At 31.2% G+C, this 19,776-nt stretch overlaps 3 protein-coding genes across 8 annotated transcripts in view; 1 reads left to right on the plus strand and 2 right to left on the minus strand.

Annotated features, from left to right (window-relative positions):
* LOC113399717 (WD repeat and FYVE domain-containing protein 3) overlaps positions 1-7,979 on the minus strand; it is a 28,061-nt gene extending 20,082 nt beyond the window's left edge. For 4 of the 6 annotated variants that reach the window (XM_064216017.1, XM_064216019.1, XM_064216015.1 and 1 more), the window contains exons 1-11: positions 7,457-7,979; positions 6,561-6,806; positions 5,840-5,998; positions 5,102-5,294; positions 4,588-4,652; positions 3,817-3,938; positions 3,625-3,663; positions 2,165-2,366; positions 1,390-1,709; positions 907-1,280; positions 333-502 (exon numbers count right to left, since the gene is read on the minus strand). In XM_064216017.1, the coding sequence (XP_064072087.1) occupies positions 333-502; positions 907-1,280; positions 1,390-1,709; positions 2,165-2,366; positions 3,625-3,663; positions 3,817-3,938; positions 4,588-4,652; positions 5,102-5,294; positions 5,840-5,998; positions 6,561-6,806; positions 7,457-7,657 (2,091 nt within the window). In that variant the 5' untranslated portion in view covers positions 7,658-7,979. The remainder of the gene's footprint in view (positions 1-332; positions 503-906; positions 1,281-1,389; positions 1,710-2,164; positions 2,367-3,624; positions 3,664-3,816; positions 3,939-4,587; positions 4,653-5,101; positions 5,295-5,839; positions 5,999-6,560; positions 6,807-7,456) is intronic. The other 2 variants (XM_064216020.1, XM_064216018.1) reach the window with 1 other exon arrangement.
* A 1,087-nt stretch (positions 7,980-9,066) lies between these two features.
* On the plus strand, positions 9,067-11,363 carry LOC113404205 (cysteine and histidine-rich domain-containing protein morgana). Its single transcript, XM_026645043.2, has 6 exons — positions 9,067-9,269; positions 9,426-9,562; positions 9,674-9,876; positions 10,010-10,229; positions 10,362-10,556; positions 10,973-11,363. Exons 1-6 carry the CDS (start codon positions 9,191-9,193, stop codon positions 11,195-11,197), a joined length of 1,059 nt encoding a protein of 352 aa, XP_026500828.2. The 5' UTR covers positions 9,067-9,190; the 3' UTR covers positions 11,198-11,363.
* A 1,129-nt stretch (positions 11,364-12,492) lies between these two features.
* LOC113403898 (protein dissatisfaction) overlaps positions 12,493-19,776 on the minus strand; it is a 31,933-nt gene continuing 24,649 nt past the window's right edge. Inside the window, exons 6-10 of the mRNA XM_026644531.2 lie at positions 17,461-17,571; positions 15,029-15,268; positions 13,328-13,409; positions 13,142-13,247; positions 12,493-12,874 (exon numbers count right to left, since the gene is read on the minus strand). Coding sequence (XP_026500316.1) covers positions 12,655-12,874; positions 13,142-13,247; positions 13,328-13,409; positions 15,029-15,268; positions 17,461-17,571 — 759 coding nt within the window. The 3' untranslated portion in view covers positions 12,493-12,654. The remainder of the gene's footprint in view (positions 12,875-13,141; positions 13,248-13,327; positions 13,410-15,028; positions 15,269-17,460; positions 17,572-19,776) is intronic.

The following is a 19,776-nucleotide window of genomic DNA, read 5'->3' on the forward strand; positions in this document are numbered from 1 at the left end:
TGTTAATTTGTCTTTTCTCCTGCCATTGGTATAGTGGCCATTGGTATATGGCTGTATCTATTTTATATTATAATAGAGAGTTTGTATGGTTTAACCAACAAATCTCATGTACTTTTAACAATGTCCACGGTTGATAGCCAGCTTATTGAAAAGTTATATTGCTACTTCGCGCTAAGACATTAAAGATCGCGATACAAACTACTTTGGACCTGTTACTTCGTTAAGAATATTTAATGACCCATCACAATTAAACAAAAACATTTTTTTTAATTAAGAAAAGAAAACAATTTCAGTAGTAACGCGTTAATTTATATTAATTTTTTTTCAAATACCTTTCGAAAAATAGTCCTTGTCCGATGTGAATCTCTTAAACAAACCAGTAAAGCTTTTAATATGTGAAGTTTCAGTTTTAAGGCATCGTTCGGCGCCGCATGCATTCCGCACAGAAGCGCAGACATGTCCTCCTCGCCCGAACCGCTCACTATCAACTCTCTCACCACACCTGAGAATAGACAGATATTAACCATAAACTACGAGGTGATCAAATTAGAAATATCATAGTAATAACATGTATATTTCATGGAACTATCATGTCACTGCTTCGTGACAGAAAACTGTTAGCCCGAGTGTTATTCAAGCGAACGCTGGGCTAACTGAATCAAAACGTAATCTATGTATGGAAGATTTGTAGATCTCCAAAATATCAATAGAAAAGTCGGCTACAATATATATTCATATTTAACAGATAAACCAGTAAGTATGGTTTTTTTAATTTTATTTTTTGTTTCCATCAGACAGTGTTAGTAGCGCTTGTCAGATCGTATTGCTAATAAGGTTTTTCTTTTTTAGGAGAGCTTCACATGTTGTAGTGATGCGATGTCAATTATTACGATACATAAAACGAACCTAAAGCTTTACTTCTGCACGATTCATGCACTACCATCCCGTGTACGCACTTGGCACCGCCGCAGTCGCGGAACACGTTGCAGTTGTTCACGTTCCCGTTCAATAGAGCGGTCAGCCCCTCCATGACCAACGACCCGAGTTCTTCTTCCTCTGTGTCGGCATTGGGATCTTTAATTAAAGAGTCTTGCCTCGACTGCCTTTTTTTCCTCTCGGGTGGCTTCGGAGAATCGGTCGACTTATCGGTCTCCTTCTTAGACCTCTCTTCCTCGAGCAGCTGTTTGTCTTTTAGAAATACTGCGTATCGGGAAAGACACGTCACGAACACCTCCAGCATTCCGACTTCTCGATAAACATCTTTAAATATAACGTTGTGTCTGTAAGTAATATTTTTTTTTTGTAGAAAAATAATATATTAAAAGTTTCATTCAGTTTATTTATTTAATTCGAAACTTTTTACTGAAGTCAATCAACAGCAATACTTACTTTAAAATATTCAATAATGTCTTTATGCATAATATACTACAACTTCTTGACCTATTAGCTTTCAATAATAACGACAGTGAAATCAATTCCTTGCACGGCACAAAGTTCAACTGAAATACTATAAATTCCAGAAGCTCAAAGAACTTTTCTTGTATCTCAGCATTTTTCGTATGTATCCTTTCTGAGAACTGGCTGAGCGTGTTCTGATTCTCTAAGATGAAGTAGTTCGCGTTGTCCGCGTGGTACACGCTCGATATCGCGTCGAGGATCGTACAGCAAAGAGCTGGTGATGTGGATTTCAAGAACACGGATTGCAATACCTGCCAAATAAAATGCTTTTTTCAAATGAGAGTTTACACAAAATTTGTTGCTGGAACAAACTGAGTCATATTAGAGCCCGCTAAATTCACAATGCTCAATTTTATAGACGCAATTGCAATGGAAAAGGTAAGCGATGTGCGTAAGGGAGTTCGTTACGAACTCGTTTCTAATGAACCCTTCTCTATCGATGAACCAGTTAATATTTTTCAGCTCATTGGTCACTTGTAAATTAAGGGCGAAGCTATTACGACTCTGAATAATTCAACAGGCAAACATATCAAAAGTAACCCATTTATATTTTATACTTTTACCACACACAGAATATTATTATTATTAATTATGTAATACTTTTTTTAGAATGTAAATTACTGATGACAGAAAGAGTCAAAATATAATGTCACAATTGAATATAATATATAGTAAAGTCGTATGTTCGAATATAATATCAACTAACCTGAAACGCTTGTACATTTCTCACAGCCTGTCCAGGCGTAGAAGGTTGTGGTAACACGAATCCTTGTAACTGGAATAATTCCGTGTTGGCCCTGGTCGGTCGCAGTTCGGAAAATCCACAAGCACAGAGAGAAGATATCATAAGGACCAAATTTCTTAAAGCAGCTCGCGCTTCCGTCCCACTGACGCGTTCCTCTTCTAATCTAAATTTCAATATATATATTTAATATCATCTACAGATAACTATGCCTGAATTAAATAGTAAAATATACATAAATACATATACAATGCATATATTTCGGGCGGTATACAAAATTTGAGGCACATTTAAGCTCAATAAAAGCAATTATGCAAGAATACGTTTTTGTTTTTTAATTACATGACATTTTTTTTTTAAATCGTAAAAGACGTTATGTAATCGTTGGCGTAAGCGCTGTGCTTTTTGTGTGTCAAATATAGAATGTCGGAAATGAAAAAACTTTTTCAGTAATTATTTTTCTAACGTTACTATTCATTTTGTAACTATGTAAATAGTAATGCTTTTTCCAGATTGTTGTAGGTACTCTATCCTTATCGAACATTACACTAAACACACACATTAGACTGAGGGTGATTACGCCGGCATGATTAAAGGCACAAGGTACATAACATTAAAGATCCCAAGGTTAGCAGTTGACAAATAGTTAATACTTCAATTTATCAAGCCAGAGTTGTCACGAAGCTCAATGCACTTTATCTTTCTATATATACGATACCATAGAAAATACACATTTATTTTACTTTTATTAATGAAATAATATTAACTTGAACTAAAATATTACAAGTAAATTTATATTAAACGTAACGTATTATTGATAAACTTATATTGATAAATTACTAACATTTTATTTTACTTTAGGAATCAAAGAATTCTATAGTTCAAATTGAAAATAAGAAAGTTAAGAGCTTTGGATGACCCTCACTTTCGAAATTTTCGATATATTCTGGAACAAATTGACAAAAAATAATTGTGTGTTGTCAAGACGTGATGCCCCCGTGGCGCATGAATCTAAGCATTCAATACTGTTGGACATCCTTACAGGCGCCACTGACTCGCCATCTATTATATTTTGCTTATAATTAATGACAAGCTTGACGGTGAAGCAAAACATTGTGAGGAAACCTACATGTGTGTAGGATATTCTGCATCGAATTGGAACAGCGGAAAAAGCTTAAAATTTTCTTAAAAGTTGTTACTTTTAATTTATGATATATAAAATTAAATTATTAATAATCGTTTCTCAAAGAATAAATGAGACTTTTGGAAGTAGCAATTCGATAACATATTTGAATTAACAAAATAATATTTCAATTTAAATAAGCTATAGACATTTTCTGGTACATTCGGCCAAACCTGTTTGCGAGCATGCATAACAGAAAAGTATTGTTATTTCTACAAACAAAAATGTAAACGGTGCTTACCCGGATGTTAAATAATCGGGTACATCTTGTCTCTCATGTCTGTGGTAGTAACAGAGATAAATGTAGGAGAAACATACAAAAATAAAAATATTCAATAAATCTAAGCAAAAAATATGAATAAGCAATTATAAACTCTATAAAATTTACTCATGCTTTTAAACTAAATAACAGGCGCAAATGAACAATACTTACTTCAGAAGGAATTCAGATAGAAATAAATATCCTTGACAAGTCCGAAAATCGTCCAATAGTAATTGACTAACTTCACTTGAATCTTTTAAGAAACAAAATACTGCTACAAACATTTCTACTACCTGAAAAAACATTTTAGAATTTTTACGTTTAACAAAGGGCAAGTTTAAATGAGAAGATATGGTTAAAAGGCTTGCATCTTAACTAATAATTGGGAATTCAAACCCAGGCAAGCAACACTGAATTTTCAAGTGCTTAATTTCTGTTTATAATTCATATTGTGCAAGGCTGTGAAGGAAAACATGATGAGGTAACCTGCATGTGTCTAATTTCAATGCAATTATGCAACATACCCTTGTTCCATCTGCCAAACCACATTGAACCAGCGTGGTGGAATAATCTCTAAACCTACTCCTTATAAGGAGAGGAGGTTATAGTCCAGAAAATGGGTCATTTACCGGTTCTTAATTTACTTTTTTTTAAAGTTAAAATAAAAATATTCTTAATCCTTTATACATATATATGAGACTTAAATAGGCACTTTATATTATTTTCGTATTACTGCATTAAAAAATGGATTAGGAATTTTATTTTGACTACTTATTTGTTAAAATGGCGGCTGTTCCGGAATTCGGAACGGTCCAACGTAAGCTATCCAAATTTCGTTTAAAATTTTATTAACCTCCAAAAAAATAGTCGTTACAACAGTATCAACATTATATAAATGAAGACTAAAAAATTGTTTAGTAACTAGTAAACATATATAATTACCTCTAATGGTGTTAACTCTGGAATCTTTTGCATGTTTTCGATACAAAGGCCTACACACCCTTTATCTGTAAAATAATGTATTCATATATTAGATAAATAATTCATTTATTTTATTAAAAATAGAACATGCATTCTGTATTCTGATACATAGTTAGGTATGTACACAGATTTATATTTACTTATACAGATAACATGTTAATAGGGTAGTTATGCGCATCTTTAAGTAAATTTTTTTTATTAACCTTTTTTTGCAGTTTTTTTTTAATCTTTCCTATATTAAATATTTCAAATGTTGATAAACTATGACTCATTAAAGAATGGTTATTTTGTGTATGGTAACATGCACATGTGTTTTTATTTGCTTTTGCAATTGATATTGAATCGAAAGTTATTGCATTTGACTCTTATTGCATAGTTGAAACACACATTATATTTGAAATGCAGTAAATTTGTATATTATATTTTTCCAAAAGAGAAGGATAAGTATTATTTTATAAATGAAGTCAAAACTTACTGTTAATGTAGTGTACAACAGATTGAGTCAAGCCATGCCTAGACAATGTCATCAATACTTCTGCTGCAGACTTCCTCCACATCATATTATAGGGTGCACACCATGAGGTTATTGCAGAGAATAACAAACTTAAATCATCTTTTCTTGCCAGTTCCTCACATGGAAATGGGTGACTGCAAAGTCTTACTAAGACCTGTTGATAATATTTTTAAAATAAAAAAAGGTATCATTCAATACAGCACACTCATCAGTACTTTGTATTCCAGTTCAAGTGAACTAGTTTTACTACAGGAAGGATGTTACACTTTAGATCCAATAGTAATTGCTTTATTGGAGGCTTAATTACGGTTGTGTATCCATGAGGTTTAAGCATTTTAAAGTGCCATTGTCCTTTGGAAAACTATATGTTCTTCTGCTAGCCAATAAAACTGAAATATAACATATATGATCCAAAATGGTCATAAATTAAAATTATACATACAAAGCAATATGCTTACTGCATTATTCAAATAATATATAAAATAAGTATATATTTTAAAAAGTTTGGATTTGATACTCAATCATGCAAGATCTGAAAGGATCTCAATCAAATTTGGCACAGAGATAGAGAGAGTATAATGTAGAATAGCATATAGTTTTCTTTTATCGTAAATTTAATTAATTAAATAATGTAGAGTCCTTCACAGGCGATTTACTAAAAGTTATTATTGACAGCTAAAAACAAAATAAACTCATTACTTGAACAAAAATCTTTTGTAAAAGTATCCTCCTCTCTCTTGGTGTGAATTCACTGTTGTCATCTTGAACATCAGCTTCTGATTCAGGAATTTCAGGCAGATCAAAAAATAAATACAAACATTTGACTAATGTGGATGGTATAGCAGCAGTAGTCATAACCTTTAAGGAGAAAAGAATGTTAAATAAATTTACATTACTTTTTTTATAGTAATATACTTAGAATTTAAAAAATAAAATAACTCTTAAGCCCAGTGTATACTACTTATATTCACTTTAATTTAAGTTTCGATAACAACTTTGTCAACATTTATGAACTTTTTACAGATTTATAATTAAATAATTACTCCCATAGATTATTCAAGATATCAACCAGTTAAATCATGTATACTCTCTGGTAAATAATAAAATGAATATCCATACAACTAGTAAGTATATAATTCCTTAATCAATCACTTTTTTTCATATAATTGAACATTGAGTATTAACCTTTATAGTCTATGTCTTCAATACTATTCTTAGTATTGTAAATATTAAAAAATATTTTTTTTTTCTTTATCAAAGTTCTACAACTAAACTAACAAATGTGTTTTATTTATTTAATTTACATAATTATGAAATATTTCAGTTATTTATTTAGATTATATTACATTTATAATATGGAAAATAATATTGTTAGTTTAATATTTAATGCAGATGATCTTAATTTGATATTTTTACAAACCTGTATCAATGATTGGTCACCAGCTGCCAATAGATTTAATGTAGACAGTAGCATCCATCCATTGCTTGATTCCTCTGAATTCTCTATCTCTAGAAATTTTGCTATTGCACAACTAGCTGCCTCGGTACTTTGATTGCTAGCTCTTTTCCTTATTTCAGATACCATAAGCTTTGAAACTTGTTGACAAAAGGATAGTATGTCCCAAAATTTTTCATTCATCTCACTTGATGGACTGGTTCCAAATACCTGCAATACATCAATTAATCTTTATTATATAGAATATCTTTTCTTCTTCTAAATAAATTAAAATATTTGTCTTTAATGTAAATGTTTTAAGTAAAGCTTTATATAGTAACTATACACCTTTATATATGTAAGTTGTGTTATATATAAGATAGAAAGGGATGTGAGTTTATTCAGAATATAATATATGATGACATAATGCTCATTGGTGGCCTTTTGTATTATATTGATCATAACTGTGTATTTAGCAAGAAAGACGGACTTAATGCCTAAAGGCTTTTTCTATCAGCCAACCTTTAAACAAATCAAAAATACATAAAAACAAGACAACTATTTAGATAATAAACAATTGAATTACACACAATATCTAAATGTAAAAAAATCTAGATCACAAGTATTACAGTATCAGACACAAGTAAATATTTAACTTGACACATTAAATTGAAGAAACAGATGTAAATATCAAAATAAAACAGAAAGGTGTTAAATGCAGTTATGTGTTTCTATATTTGTATTTTATGTTCATATAAAATATATTGATTATAAATGTCAATATAAATTACTACAGATCGGAAGTGAAGAACATAATATTTTACAATTTAAGCACTTTTTATGAAAATAAGGTCGAAATTTTTCGATAAAAGCATAAATACCTTACAAAAGAGAGGTAGCATGTTATACAATTTATCATCTTTTTCTGCTTCTGTCAACGGCTGTGGTGGATGGGTATACTCAGCAAAGAGTTTTTTTAGGTGCATTAATCCCAGTTGTACGTGAGAAGACGAGCTTGCAGTCTCCGAAGGCTCCGCGGATGTTGAGGCGGACGCCCCACGCAATTTGCGCATTAGATTCATTATTCAAAGGATTATAAGCCTCGGATTAAAACATTTTAATAAAAAAATAACTAAAATTAGGTAAGTGCTAAACACAACTTTTTCATTTTTCAGGACATATTTCACAAATTACGAATGTTTATTCGGTACACAAAAGGTTTTTCAATGTCTCTGTTTTGAAGTTCACATATTTTATGACGGGCTAAAATAGGATTCTAATTTGTTTAAAAATTATACTTAAAATATATTTTTAATAATTAAGCATTTAGATGATATTGTACTTTTTTATTTTATTAATATTAAATCCACTGTACAAATATGTACACCCACACAGCACTTTTCTTTTAATACTAATAGAGATGTTCCTAATCTATTATTTTATTGAAAATGAGTTATCGATTAAACTAAAGTTTCATTCGAACGAGTAATCGAGTAGAGATAATCTATTGAATGATGGATTTACCTATGTCGAGAAATATAAAATTTTATCAAAATATTGAAAAAAAATACCATTTGGTAGTTACTTTTAAATATTTTTGTAAAACTACAACGGTTTTTAACGGATGACTACTTAATATAAATTCATTTCGCGTTGTTTTTATTGGATGTTAAGGACATAATCTACCACCATAACTTATATTGTTGTCTTAGCGATTTCGATAGTCTTATTTCGATGAATGCTCGATATCGGAATGGGTACCAGTAAAATTGGTAAAAACAAAATATGGCATGAAGTTTAGATAATGTTTTAAGTTTAAGTTTTTGTATTTTTTTATAAAAATAGATCAGTGGATAGGAAATATTCAATTAAAATCGTAAATCGCTTCCATCACCCAGAGATATTGAGGCTGTAAGAAATACTAACCATTTCTTAAATACGTAGCCAACCATATATTTTTTTATCAATCTTTTTTGTCTTTTGATTTGATTTGGCTAAAAAAATATATTTTCACCTGCCAACTCCTCTTAAGTTGGCTCTAAAAATAATATGACAGCTTGTGAACGTCAATATAGTGATGTAGAAAAGATAATTCAGATCTCGGAATCGATTTATTCTCAGGCGATTTCAGAGCTACCAACCGTCCTTTTTCCCAGGACAGGCTGGAATTTTCTAAATAGTTTTTAAATTGCATACTGGTATTATAAAGCGCTTTGATAAAATCATATATTATGTTCAAATTTGCGCGTTATTTATGCAATCCTTACATTACGGGCGGCCTTACGGCTTGCGAGTGTTCGCGGCTCGCACTGACCGGGTCCAAATAAAAAACTATTATTACTCATGTTACCTATTTTCACTACAATTTAATTTGTCTTCACTTATTCGCTATTTTTTACTGCGTCGTTTTTAAACAGATTTGTCCTGATTGATGGTTCCAGTTCAAGTCCATGATATTGTAATTAGATGTTGGCAACTCTAGCCTAGAGTTAGTTAAGTTTCAGTTTGACAAATGAGTTATCTATAAATAATTCTTATATTTTAGCTCAGCGTGATAAATATATTTTTAATTTTCTTACTACAGGCAAATATTGATTTAATAATATTTTTTCGTCATGCCTGAAAACGAAAGTTTAGTGCAATGCTACAACCGTGGTTGTGGTAAACTTTTTGATCCCAATAAGAATAACAAAGGTGATTTTTCTAGATTATGGATAACATGGGAATTAAGTTTCAGTATATATATTTTCTTCATATTTAAAGTATCCGATGTTTATTGATATGAAAATAAATGTATTGTTCGAGTATAGTTAGAAACATTTATTTAATGAAAATACACTTTTTTAATAGATGAATGCTGCCATCACCCTGGTGCTCCAGTTTTCCATGATGCTTACAAGGGTTGGTCTTGTTGTAACAAAAAGAGTGTTGATTTCACAGAATTCCTCAACATAAAAGGCTGCACAGTTTCGAAACATTCTAATGTGGTATGCAATTATCATTCATTTCTATAATTACTGTAAAATTAAAAAACAATATTTTAATATACTATTATATAAATATTGTAAACTATATAATATTATTGAATAAAATCTTAGAAACCTCCAGAACCTGAGAAAAAAGCTTTAGACAAAGAATTGGAGAAAAAGGAAGTTATTGAAGTAAGAGCACCAGTGGTTGGTCCACAACTACCAAGACCACCTTTTGACTCACCATTAGTCACCTTAGAGCCCCGAATAGCAGAATCTTTAAAAGAAATTGTACATAAATCTACACAACAAGCAGCAACTTCTAGTGATGGGTAACATTAAAGTCTAATAGCCTTATTTAATAACACTAGACTGAAATGGAATTTAAAAAAAAACAGACTTATTTTTTAGTTTCCTTATAAGAGACTAAATAAATAATAATGTGTATACTTAATTTCTGTTTAGAAATACTGTAGCAATTGGTACATCATGTAAAAATGGAGGTTGCAACATATCTTATGAAGGACCACAGAGTAATACCAGTATGTGCATATTTCATCCTGGATGTCCAATCTTCCATGAAGGGCTCAAGTTTTGGTCATGTTGTCAAAAGAGAACTACAGATTTCAACACCTTTCTTAGCCAGCCTGGGTGTACAACCGGTACTCATAAGTGGTTTAAAGAGGTAATTAACATATTTTATTTAAGAATTATTTAAGACTCATTGTAGAATAAACATAGAAAGAAAATGTCCCTAAGTACTAAAAAACTGAAATAATAAATGGTATTTTTGTATACAGTGACATAATTGTTACAGAGTTCTCCAGCTGGGACTGTTAAATGCCGCTGGGATTGGCATCAGACTCCTGACTTTGTTATTGTTAGTGTATATGCAAAAAAATATGATCCATTTTCAAGTTTTGTTAAGCTGAACCCTATACGATTGAATACTAAACTAGTGTTTCATGAAGAAGGAAATGCAATATTTGAACTTGATCTTGAACTACGAGGAGTAAGTAAAGTATTTATTATAAACATTTAATTTTATGTTGGATATAAATCTTTAATATTAACTGTTTTTTTTTATGAAAAACTTAAAAAAGATTAATAACTTGTAATTTACTTTGTTAATAAACATTAAGTAACATTAATAAATATTATATATACTAATTAAACATGAAAAATATCACCAGATAAATTAATTATAACAGATAAATATGCCTTAAGCTCTGCATGCTTAATTGTATCAGATAAATTAATAATAATTCTTAATAATTTAATGTTTATTTTAAATAAATTTTCAAACTAAGTAGTTAAAAGTGTTGGTTTCTGAGCTTAGTATTGAGTGCAACCGAGAAAAGAATAATGCGTGCGTGAGAGAGTACCCCTAGATGAGTTATACATATTATTATTTACTACATTTTGCAGGTGATAGATATAAATAAGAGCAGTGCATCTATGTTGGGCACAAAAGTTGAAATAAAACTGAAAAAAGGAGAAGCAGGTGCTTGGAGCAAACTTGATTTTCCAAGATCTGAACCTAAGAAAGAATCACAAAAACCTGAGGTGCAGAATGTTGAAGAAGATGATGCAGTAGATTTATCTACAGTGGAGGCCATACATTCAATGGGCAAAGTAAACGTCACAGGCTGATGTCAAAATGTTAAATCAAATTACGTACAAATTGATTAAAATATAAAAAATAGAAAATCTGAGACATTTATTTTTATATTGCCCTATTTATAGCTTTGTAGTTTTTGTGTATCAAATGAGTTAAGTTTTTATTTGGCAGTTGCAAATAAAAGTGCTTTTGTACAAAGTTGTTTTATTTAACTTGAAATAAAAAAGCAGGATTTTAGGATTCATTTAATAGATTCCTTCCATATAAATAAGTATTTACATAGAGGTGCTAATTTCTTTTAAATGGTTACAATAATTATTTTAGTAAATTCACAAAGCTGAATAGGTATGTTTTATTTTTGTTTTCAATTACTTACTGACAGTTAAAACAAAAGAAGGAATTCAGCACCTGTTAATGGATATGTCTGTTATGATATTTCGCAATTTTATTGAATATATATTATTAATAACATTTTACTCTATAATAGTAAATACATTTAGTAACATTTACAATTTTTCAACTCATAACTTGACTAGAATCTTAGATTATAACTATATCACTTATTTAGTACATATTGAGAAACTTATTTTTTTTATTATTACAATTTTTTTGAATAATTATTATATTAACCAAATTAATTATTAAAACCAATGACTTTTCTTAATTATAATAATGACTTCATAATTGATCAATATTGGTATTCTGAAATATTTTAATGAAATTGTGTTAATAGATTATATACCAAAATTATTGTGAACTTAAATGAAATATTTGAAGCATAATTAGTGCTAAAAGATGACCACTCAGGAAGGCGAATTTATAATCATAGGTATTTGTTGTTTTTTTCTCTCATAATATATATTATGCCCTTAAAAATTAATATATAAACTTTTAATTTATATAAATAATAATATTTTAATGTTCCTATTATTTTCATTGCACTTTTGTATGAATTTACATATAGCTTGGCACAATACACTGGGTCTATTTCTATACTTGCATTTTGCGTAAGCAAAGTAAATCAAACTTAAAACGTTTACAATTAAGGTTTGTTTCAATTGCGCGTAACCAATACTAACAATTTTATTGGCAATTAGCGAAATGATTTATTACATATGATTTATATAGTATTAAAAGATGTTTGCGATTTTTGGCTATTTTTAAAGCGAAGTTACATTCAAGTAATGCTTCTATACTTTATTCATTCACTGTTTAACTCTAAGATTTATAATATATTTATATTAATCAGTTTGTATACATATTATACTTAGGTACTTTTCTGATAAAAGAAAAAAAGTTAAAATATGCGATAACGAGTTTAGTTTTATTTAACTTAAAGAAAATAAACAATTAGCATAAATAGTGGTAACGAGGCGTTTGTGATCCTTAAAAAATGGTAGTGTGAAAATCAGTCAGATAATTTGATACGTATTGTCTACGTCTTGTGTAGACTTGCATAAATTATCTGTGGTCTTACGCTTTATGAAATCTAAAAGTCTTTGGATTCAGCGTATGGAGATGAACAATGGTCATTGGTCGGAAGTTGGGGAGGTTGGAATGCTGGTGTGGGGGCGGGTTGCATTCTGTACATGTCGTGTAGCAGCGTCGCTACTGATACGTCGCCCACAGTCTCCCGAAACAGAAGCGACTCGATAGACCGTGCTCGCACTGCACGAAGAGATGGCAGTAATAAAAGGAGACGACCGAACCTGAAATAGGGAACACAATAGTGTTTTTTATTTATTTTAGAATATTATATACTGATGAAATATGAATTCTAATATTTCAATATCTTTTTCGTGCATGCTGATTGGAAATTTCAATATATAGCGTAAACAATATTTTTCCCTTAATAAACAAAGTTATTAAAGCTGAATAAATCGTGATTAGATCTTATTTTCTAGCGATAGTTGAACCCTTCGAATTCTAGGAGTGTATTACATTATCTTAAATATGCATAATTGACTATTAGTAACCTCGTGGGCTGCCTCGTGTATCTAGTACGGACGTAGTCAGCTAAAATGCATTGTGCTTGATCTTGCAACATCTCGACCGGCTGCGTTTCGCTTAGGCCTGGTGTGTCTGCAATATGTCAATATATTATTTACGAGGATAATTAAAATCATCATAAATTTGCTAAGCCAATATATAAAAAGGCCAACCTGGTGAAAATAACACAATTGCTTTCATGCAGCCACATTCACTGCCATCGGGCGCGATTTGACGAAATCGACATAAAATTTCCTGCAAAAAAATATATTTTGAAATGTACTTGAAGGATGGTCAAAGTTTTATTATTTAGTTATCATTTTTTCTGTTAGTTACATAATATAACGTATATTTAAAATATTAAATGATCTTCAGCCAAAAAGGTCTATTTAAAATCGATGAAAAAGACTAATGTCACGCTTTTAAACTATCTCTACTACTTAATATTATAAATGCAAACGTAGCTCTGTCTGATACCTCTTCACGTTTAAACTGCTGTACCGATTTAGAAGAATACCGGTAGACCGAAGAAGAGCAGTTTCAAATAAAATAAAATTAAAAATTGTGAAATAGAATTAAAATAAAATAAAATTGCTTCAAAATTCCGCCTTTATTCTAAGTTCATTTTGATTTTGATTATTTTGGGTTTTTAGCTTAATTATTCATGACTTTAAATGAATTTATTGTATAAGAGTTTATGGAACTCTGTAATCATGATAAATGGTTTTGGGGGGTAAGTGTTAATACTGCAATATCGTTTTTACTTTCAGTGTTATCGTAACTAGGCTCTTCTTAATCCAGAGTGTAGGGGGTGTAAAATAACCCGGGAGGCACACTTTCAAGGGCGCTTCGCCGATGATGGGCAAGTCTTGGACCATGTGTGCGGCAATCGAGAAGGTCTCTTGTAATATTAGAAATTGGCGATAATCTGGTAAATGAGAAGGAAGTGGAAGCAAACCTTAATGCATTAGGTTTAATTTTGCAATATTATCAGCATAAAATGGCTGAATTTAACGTAATAAAATATATAAACACATGAGTATCCACCGAAACTTTGGTCTGTTTACACGAATATACTACTTATTGTAATTTATCTCATTGATCGGCTTATTAGTCACCAGTTATCGTACGCTCTTTTAAAAGTACTTAATCATCAAAGTTCCTCTCACGTCCCAAAATAATCATCAGCAAGTCATTCCGCATAAGATTTTACTTTTAATTCTTTAATTGTGAATTGCTTTGCTTGTACGGTCATTTTAAACTCTTCATTTCGCATTCAGTTTTTTATCGTTGCCTATAACAGAGTTAAACGCCTCAAGCTTTTGATTAAAAATCTCAGAAACATTGCATGACGTATACCTTCTATATTTAGAATGTTTTTAACTACTTACTCATTAATAAATTTTCAAGAATATCCGAAATACTTCTTCAACATGCATAAATATATTTAAGTGGTTAGGTAGGATCTACTCTTTGAAAATCACAGAAAACCAGTTTATGATATACCTACCTAATTTATTAGTTGTCGCCTTTTTTTTGTTATTGTCCGTTGGTCGTCAGGTGTTTCGCATAAAATAGTAGCTTACGTCCTGTGGGTTCAAGTTTGCGTCATACCAAATTTTATCAAATTCGGTCCAGTGGTTTGGCCGTGAAAGAGCAATAGACAGACAGACAGGCAGACAGAGTTATTTTCGCATGTATAATATTAGCATTAAGTAGTATAGATTTTATAACAAACTCTTCACACATCTTCATACTTCGGTAGCATGAAGATTATTTGGTAAGTAGTTAGGTATATATATACCTAAGTGATAATTTCATATTTCGGCTAAGTATGTCGTTCTCCAATTAGATTTTTTATTTTGTGTGTTCACCTGTAACGTATTCAATTCAAGGTCCGCAAGAGGCTCTGGCGGAAGTCTCGCTCTCGCTGCAGGTGCGGCCAGCAAAGGTGCAAGATCCCAGGGTGCAGACCACTGTGCGAGATGAAGCACGAACAGATCCTTCCACGCTGCGCGTAGTAATACGAGCTGATCACTGGCTGCTAGCGCTTGAAACGGTGCCAAGCACCGAACCCAGCGCACTGCCATGAAAAGAAGGCGTGCGCTTGTCTCCTGAAATCGACTCTACATTTAGCCCCAAATTTGAATTTATGTCTACAAACGTGTAACTATTTATACCGTGGTACTTAATAATTTATCGAAAATAGTTTCAAAGAAATATTTTTTTTTTAAATAAATATTTAATCTTATTTTAACCAAGTAAACTAGCATCTTTACTAATTGACATAATTAAATAGACAGAAAAAAATCTTATACAATGAATCAATATATCTATATCTACCGAAGTAGTTTTTAGTACAAACTAAGTAGGTAATTTAAAATGGACTTAACGTCCAAGGATAACTATCATACTTAGGTAGGTATGCATATTCAGACAAGTCTATAAATAATAGGGAGGTACCAATGAAATAGTTGTAATATTTCCTATTTACATTAATTTAAGTATCGACTAAGCCTTAAGTATAACAATATAAGTTATATTTTGGAATTAGATCATTGTTCTTATCAATAAAACGACGAATCAAAACAAGTAGGTACTGGCTGTCGATCGGATTTCTTATGTAAGGGTAAGTAACATCAGTATATAATAACTATAGGCTATTAAGTCAACGTCGAGTAATGTAATGGGCGGAGTAAGTCAAGAGAAGGCGAAAAGTCACCCCTCGTCCGTCCAATCGCGGTTCCGCACCCGCCCAGTCAAAAAGACTCCTACTGATTCCAATACCCACACCCATTACGAATCACGACATTTGGATTATCATTTCTATGAAACAATATACCTATATGAATAAATAAGAAATATTTTTAGATAGTAATATTATTTAGCTTAAAAAATATTACTGTTTTTCCGTAACGTTGATTTTATGATTAGATATGTATTTTACATAGGTAGGTACATACTTAATAATCATATACAATTGTTCAACTTAAAATTACATATAAATAATTACATCGCAGTTGTAATAAAGTTTCTTGTTACCTACTGATTAACTATTCGTTCGTTACAAGCGCTATTGTTGAAAATACTCGTAACCACAATAGTCCAAGTTTGTTTTTAAACGGAGCAGTGACCATTTGTTACAGGGCAAAAAGGTTTCATTATCACTTTTGTGAATACAGACTATATACTTTAGCCACAATATCCAATATAGCCAAGTAAACGTTGACATAATATTGAATTATTGTCAATGCTCCATATTTTTCTCAGAGTTTGAAACAATTGTAATTTATATACATAGGTAATTTTTACTCAACGCGGAAGTAGCCGAGCTGGCAGTATGAAATAGTTCCGTTGAACAATGAAAGAAACAAGTGCGAAGATTTCTAAGTCGCAGTCAAATACCTCTTGCGCAGTTTGCTAAATTCATTTGAGAATGGCCATGGCTAAAATTGGTTGGAACTAGAAAGACTACATCATCAGTGATACATATATCATAACATATATAATCAGTATTGCACTAAGCAACTTATCCGTCCATATGCAGCGAGTCTACCCAGAAGGCCAGATTGTATGCATTAGATAAAGGTATATACCTAATGTTATTTAACCACAAGCCACGTGCTTATGCCTTGCGATTTTTTTACGCGGAATACTTATATAAAACAGTTTTTTTTTTAAAATAAATGCTTTATTAGCTGTAGCTTGGCTAGGTGCCGCATAAGGGTGTGCGGCGGCGGTGCATAAAACAGGCTCATGACTTTCCACGTGGTTAAAATTTATATCTGTCTTTAAAGTGATAGATAGGGGTACGATTACAAGGCATTGACTTGCAAAATAAAGTTTAGCAAAAGAAAATAACAATAAATAAAATCAAATACAGATATTTTGACCCTAGGAATCGCCGTAGATTTATGGCGCTGGAGCACTGCTTCACTATGCCCTATGCAGATTGGTCATTAAAGTTACGAACTTTTCCATAGACATTTTATGATTTAAGATAAAAATCTGATTGCGTTCGCTTAAAATATATTCGAAAGGACGACTTTCTCAGACGTTATTTAATATATACATATAACGCGATTATTGAAACTGCAAGAAATCGTAATGCCAAGTAAGTTAAAAAGCTGCAGCCCACTGCACTAGTACGGCTTGGTGGCAATACATTGGTATATCAGGTGGTATCCGATAAATACAGATTAAGCACATAATTATTATTAAAGTACCAACAACTACGTAGGTACCTATGGTAGATTTTTATATCTAGATTTTTTAAAAAACTTGCTAATATAAGTGTTTAACTTACTTGCAGTAGTTCCCAAGTTGGCGCTAATGGGGTCCCAAACGCATTTGCTGGCGGACGCAACAACGACGGATCACCCTGAAGTTGCAACTGCTTTGCGCTCCACATTAGTTCCTAGATTGTAAATAATTAAAGATTAGTTTTTGTGTGAAAATTATCTATATAAGTACATGCTGTATTTTCTAACTTGCTTACGAATAAAAGTTTGGGTAAAAGTATTGAAACTGTAAGGTAAAGTAACAGCATGTAAATCTCTGCTGGCAAACGCCACCTTTCCTTTTGAGGAGAAGATTTGGAGTTTATCTACCACGCTGCACCAATGCAAGTTGGTGAATACATATCCTTCGTTCGAGACACTCAGATTTTATCAAATTTGTCTACACCATGAGTGGCACAACATGAGTTATAACGCAAATTAAATAAATGAAAGTTCAGAAGTACTTGCTTGGGTTTGAAACGAATGATAATGCGCTTAGATTACAAACTTTAATAAAATCGATTACAAACACCTTATATAAGGCTATTAAAATTGAACAAGTGAGTATAGTGCTTGACTAATATTTAAAAATAATTAAAAATTAGTTACAACAAAGTGTTCCTAAGTTTAGTGTAAAAATAACGGAATAATCATTAAATGCAGCCTTATTCAAATAATAATAGACCTTGCGAAATCCGTTTTTTATTCAAAATGTTTGCTCACTAACGCCATCTAAGAGTGAATAAAGATATTAACAACTAATATATCGAATAACAATTGAGTTACTGCTATTGAAAAATAGATGTCTCTGTAAGAAATAACGATTAAAAATATTAAATAAAAAAAATACTGTTTATTGTTTGGATATATATTTACATATAAATTTTTGAAAATGATGTCGTACTTAAGCAAGAAAGTAGCAAGAAAAACGGATCAATTTGTTACACAACACGGTACACCTGTGACAAAATCAGGTTCTATTTCTCCTGAGACAGAAGGAAACAATATAACAATTCGTAAATGCATAACTAACATTCCGACAGATAACTCTTTTGAAGGCCTAACCGAGGTGTACTCAGATGAAAATGATACTAATTCCTCTTTCATGAGCTCGACCCCGTCCCGTCAGCTAAATGGAAGTATTACTACTTCTAGCGCAAAAGTTATAGAAGACATGAACTGTATGAGAAACAAATTATTCGCACTTCAGGAGAAGTTATTAAGCGCGGAAAACGAGATTAAAAACCTACTGCTCGAAAATAATAAACAGGTAAAGCTAATTTGTGATTATGAATTGAAAATTCAGCAACTTACACATATAAGAAAGCCTATATCTTCGTGTAAATCTAGTGAACAGTTGAACATGAGTAACAACACGAACAATGCGAACCAAGTTAGATTATTCTGATTTCTGATTGATCTGATTCTGATGAGTTGGTGATTTCAACTTAAATTCGTAAAATAATACTGTTAGATCTCAATTTAATAATTTTATGGAATATAGTAAGTTACAACAATGTAATAATATTAGCAATAAATATGGATGTATATTAGACTTAGTACTAACTACTCTGGATCACAATAATATTAAAATATCGTCCGATACGGAACATCTAGTTCCCATGGATGCATACCACCCTCCCTTAGAGATACTGCTCACACATCCTAGAACAGCAAAAAATCCAACATCTCTGGCACCAGAAGAATATTTAATCACGGAGTGGAACTTTCGGCAAGCAGATCTGCACAGCTTGTACGTTGACATTGCGAATATTGACTGGACCGACTTACTTGAAAAACATCATTTAAATTTTGACTTAGCCGTGGATATACTATATAATAAACTTAATGGTGTTATTAGTACACACGTTCCTACAAGAACAATAGTCCAGAATAATAAATATACATATCCAAAATGGTATACCAAAGAAATAATATATTATATAAAATTAAAATATTTTAATTTAATAAAGTTTAAGTGTTATGATTTAGAGTTTAATAAAGAACTTTTTAAATACTATAGAACTAAAGTCAAGGAACTCATAAATATAGAATTTAAAAATTATATATCTAGGGTTGAAAACAATATAAATATAGAAACATCAAGTTTTTGGCAATTTGTAAAGGAAAAACGTAAAACTAGACAGCAGATAAAAACATATACCTATAACAATGAAAAAATACAGGGGCAGAAAGCCATTGATTCATTTGCTAAATATTTCAGTTCTGTGTTTCATGATACTTCTCCTCTGTTAGACGTGAAGATAGCTGAGGAAGAGGCTAATCGCTTTGGTTGCCAATCTACGGTAACCATTAAACAAATGACAGTTGCTGAACTCAGA

Source organism: Vanessa tameamea, chromosome 10, assembly GCF_037043105.1.
Source record: "Vanessa tameamea isolate UH-Manoa-2023 chromosome 10, ilVanTame1 primary haplotype, whole genome shotgun sequence".
NCBI lineage: Eukaryota > Metazoa > Arthropoda > Insecta > Lepidoptera > Nymphalidae > Vanessa > Vanessa tameamea.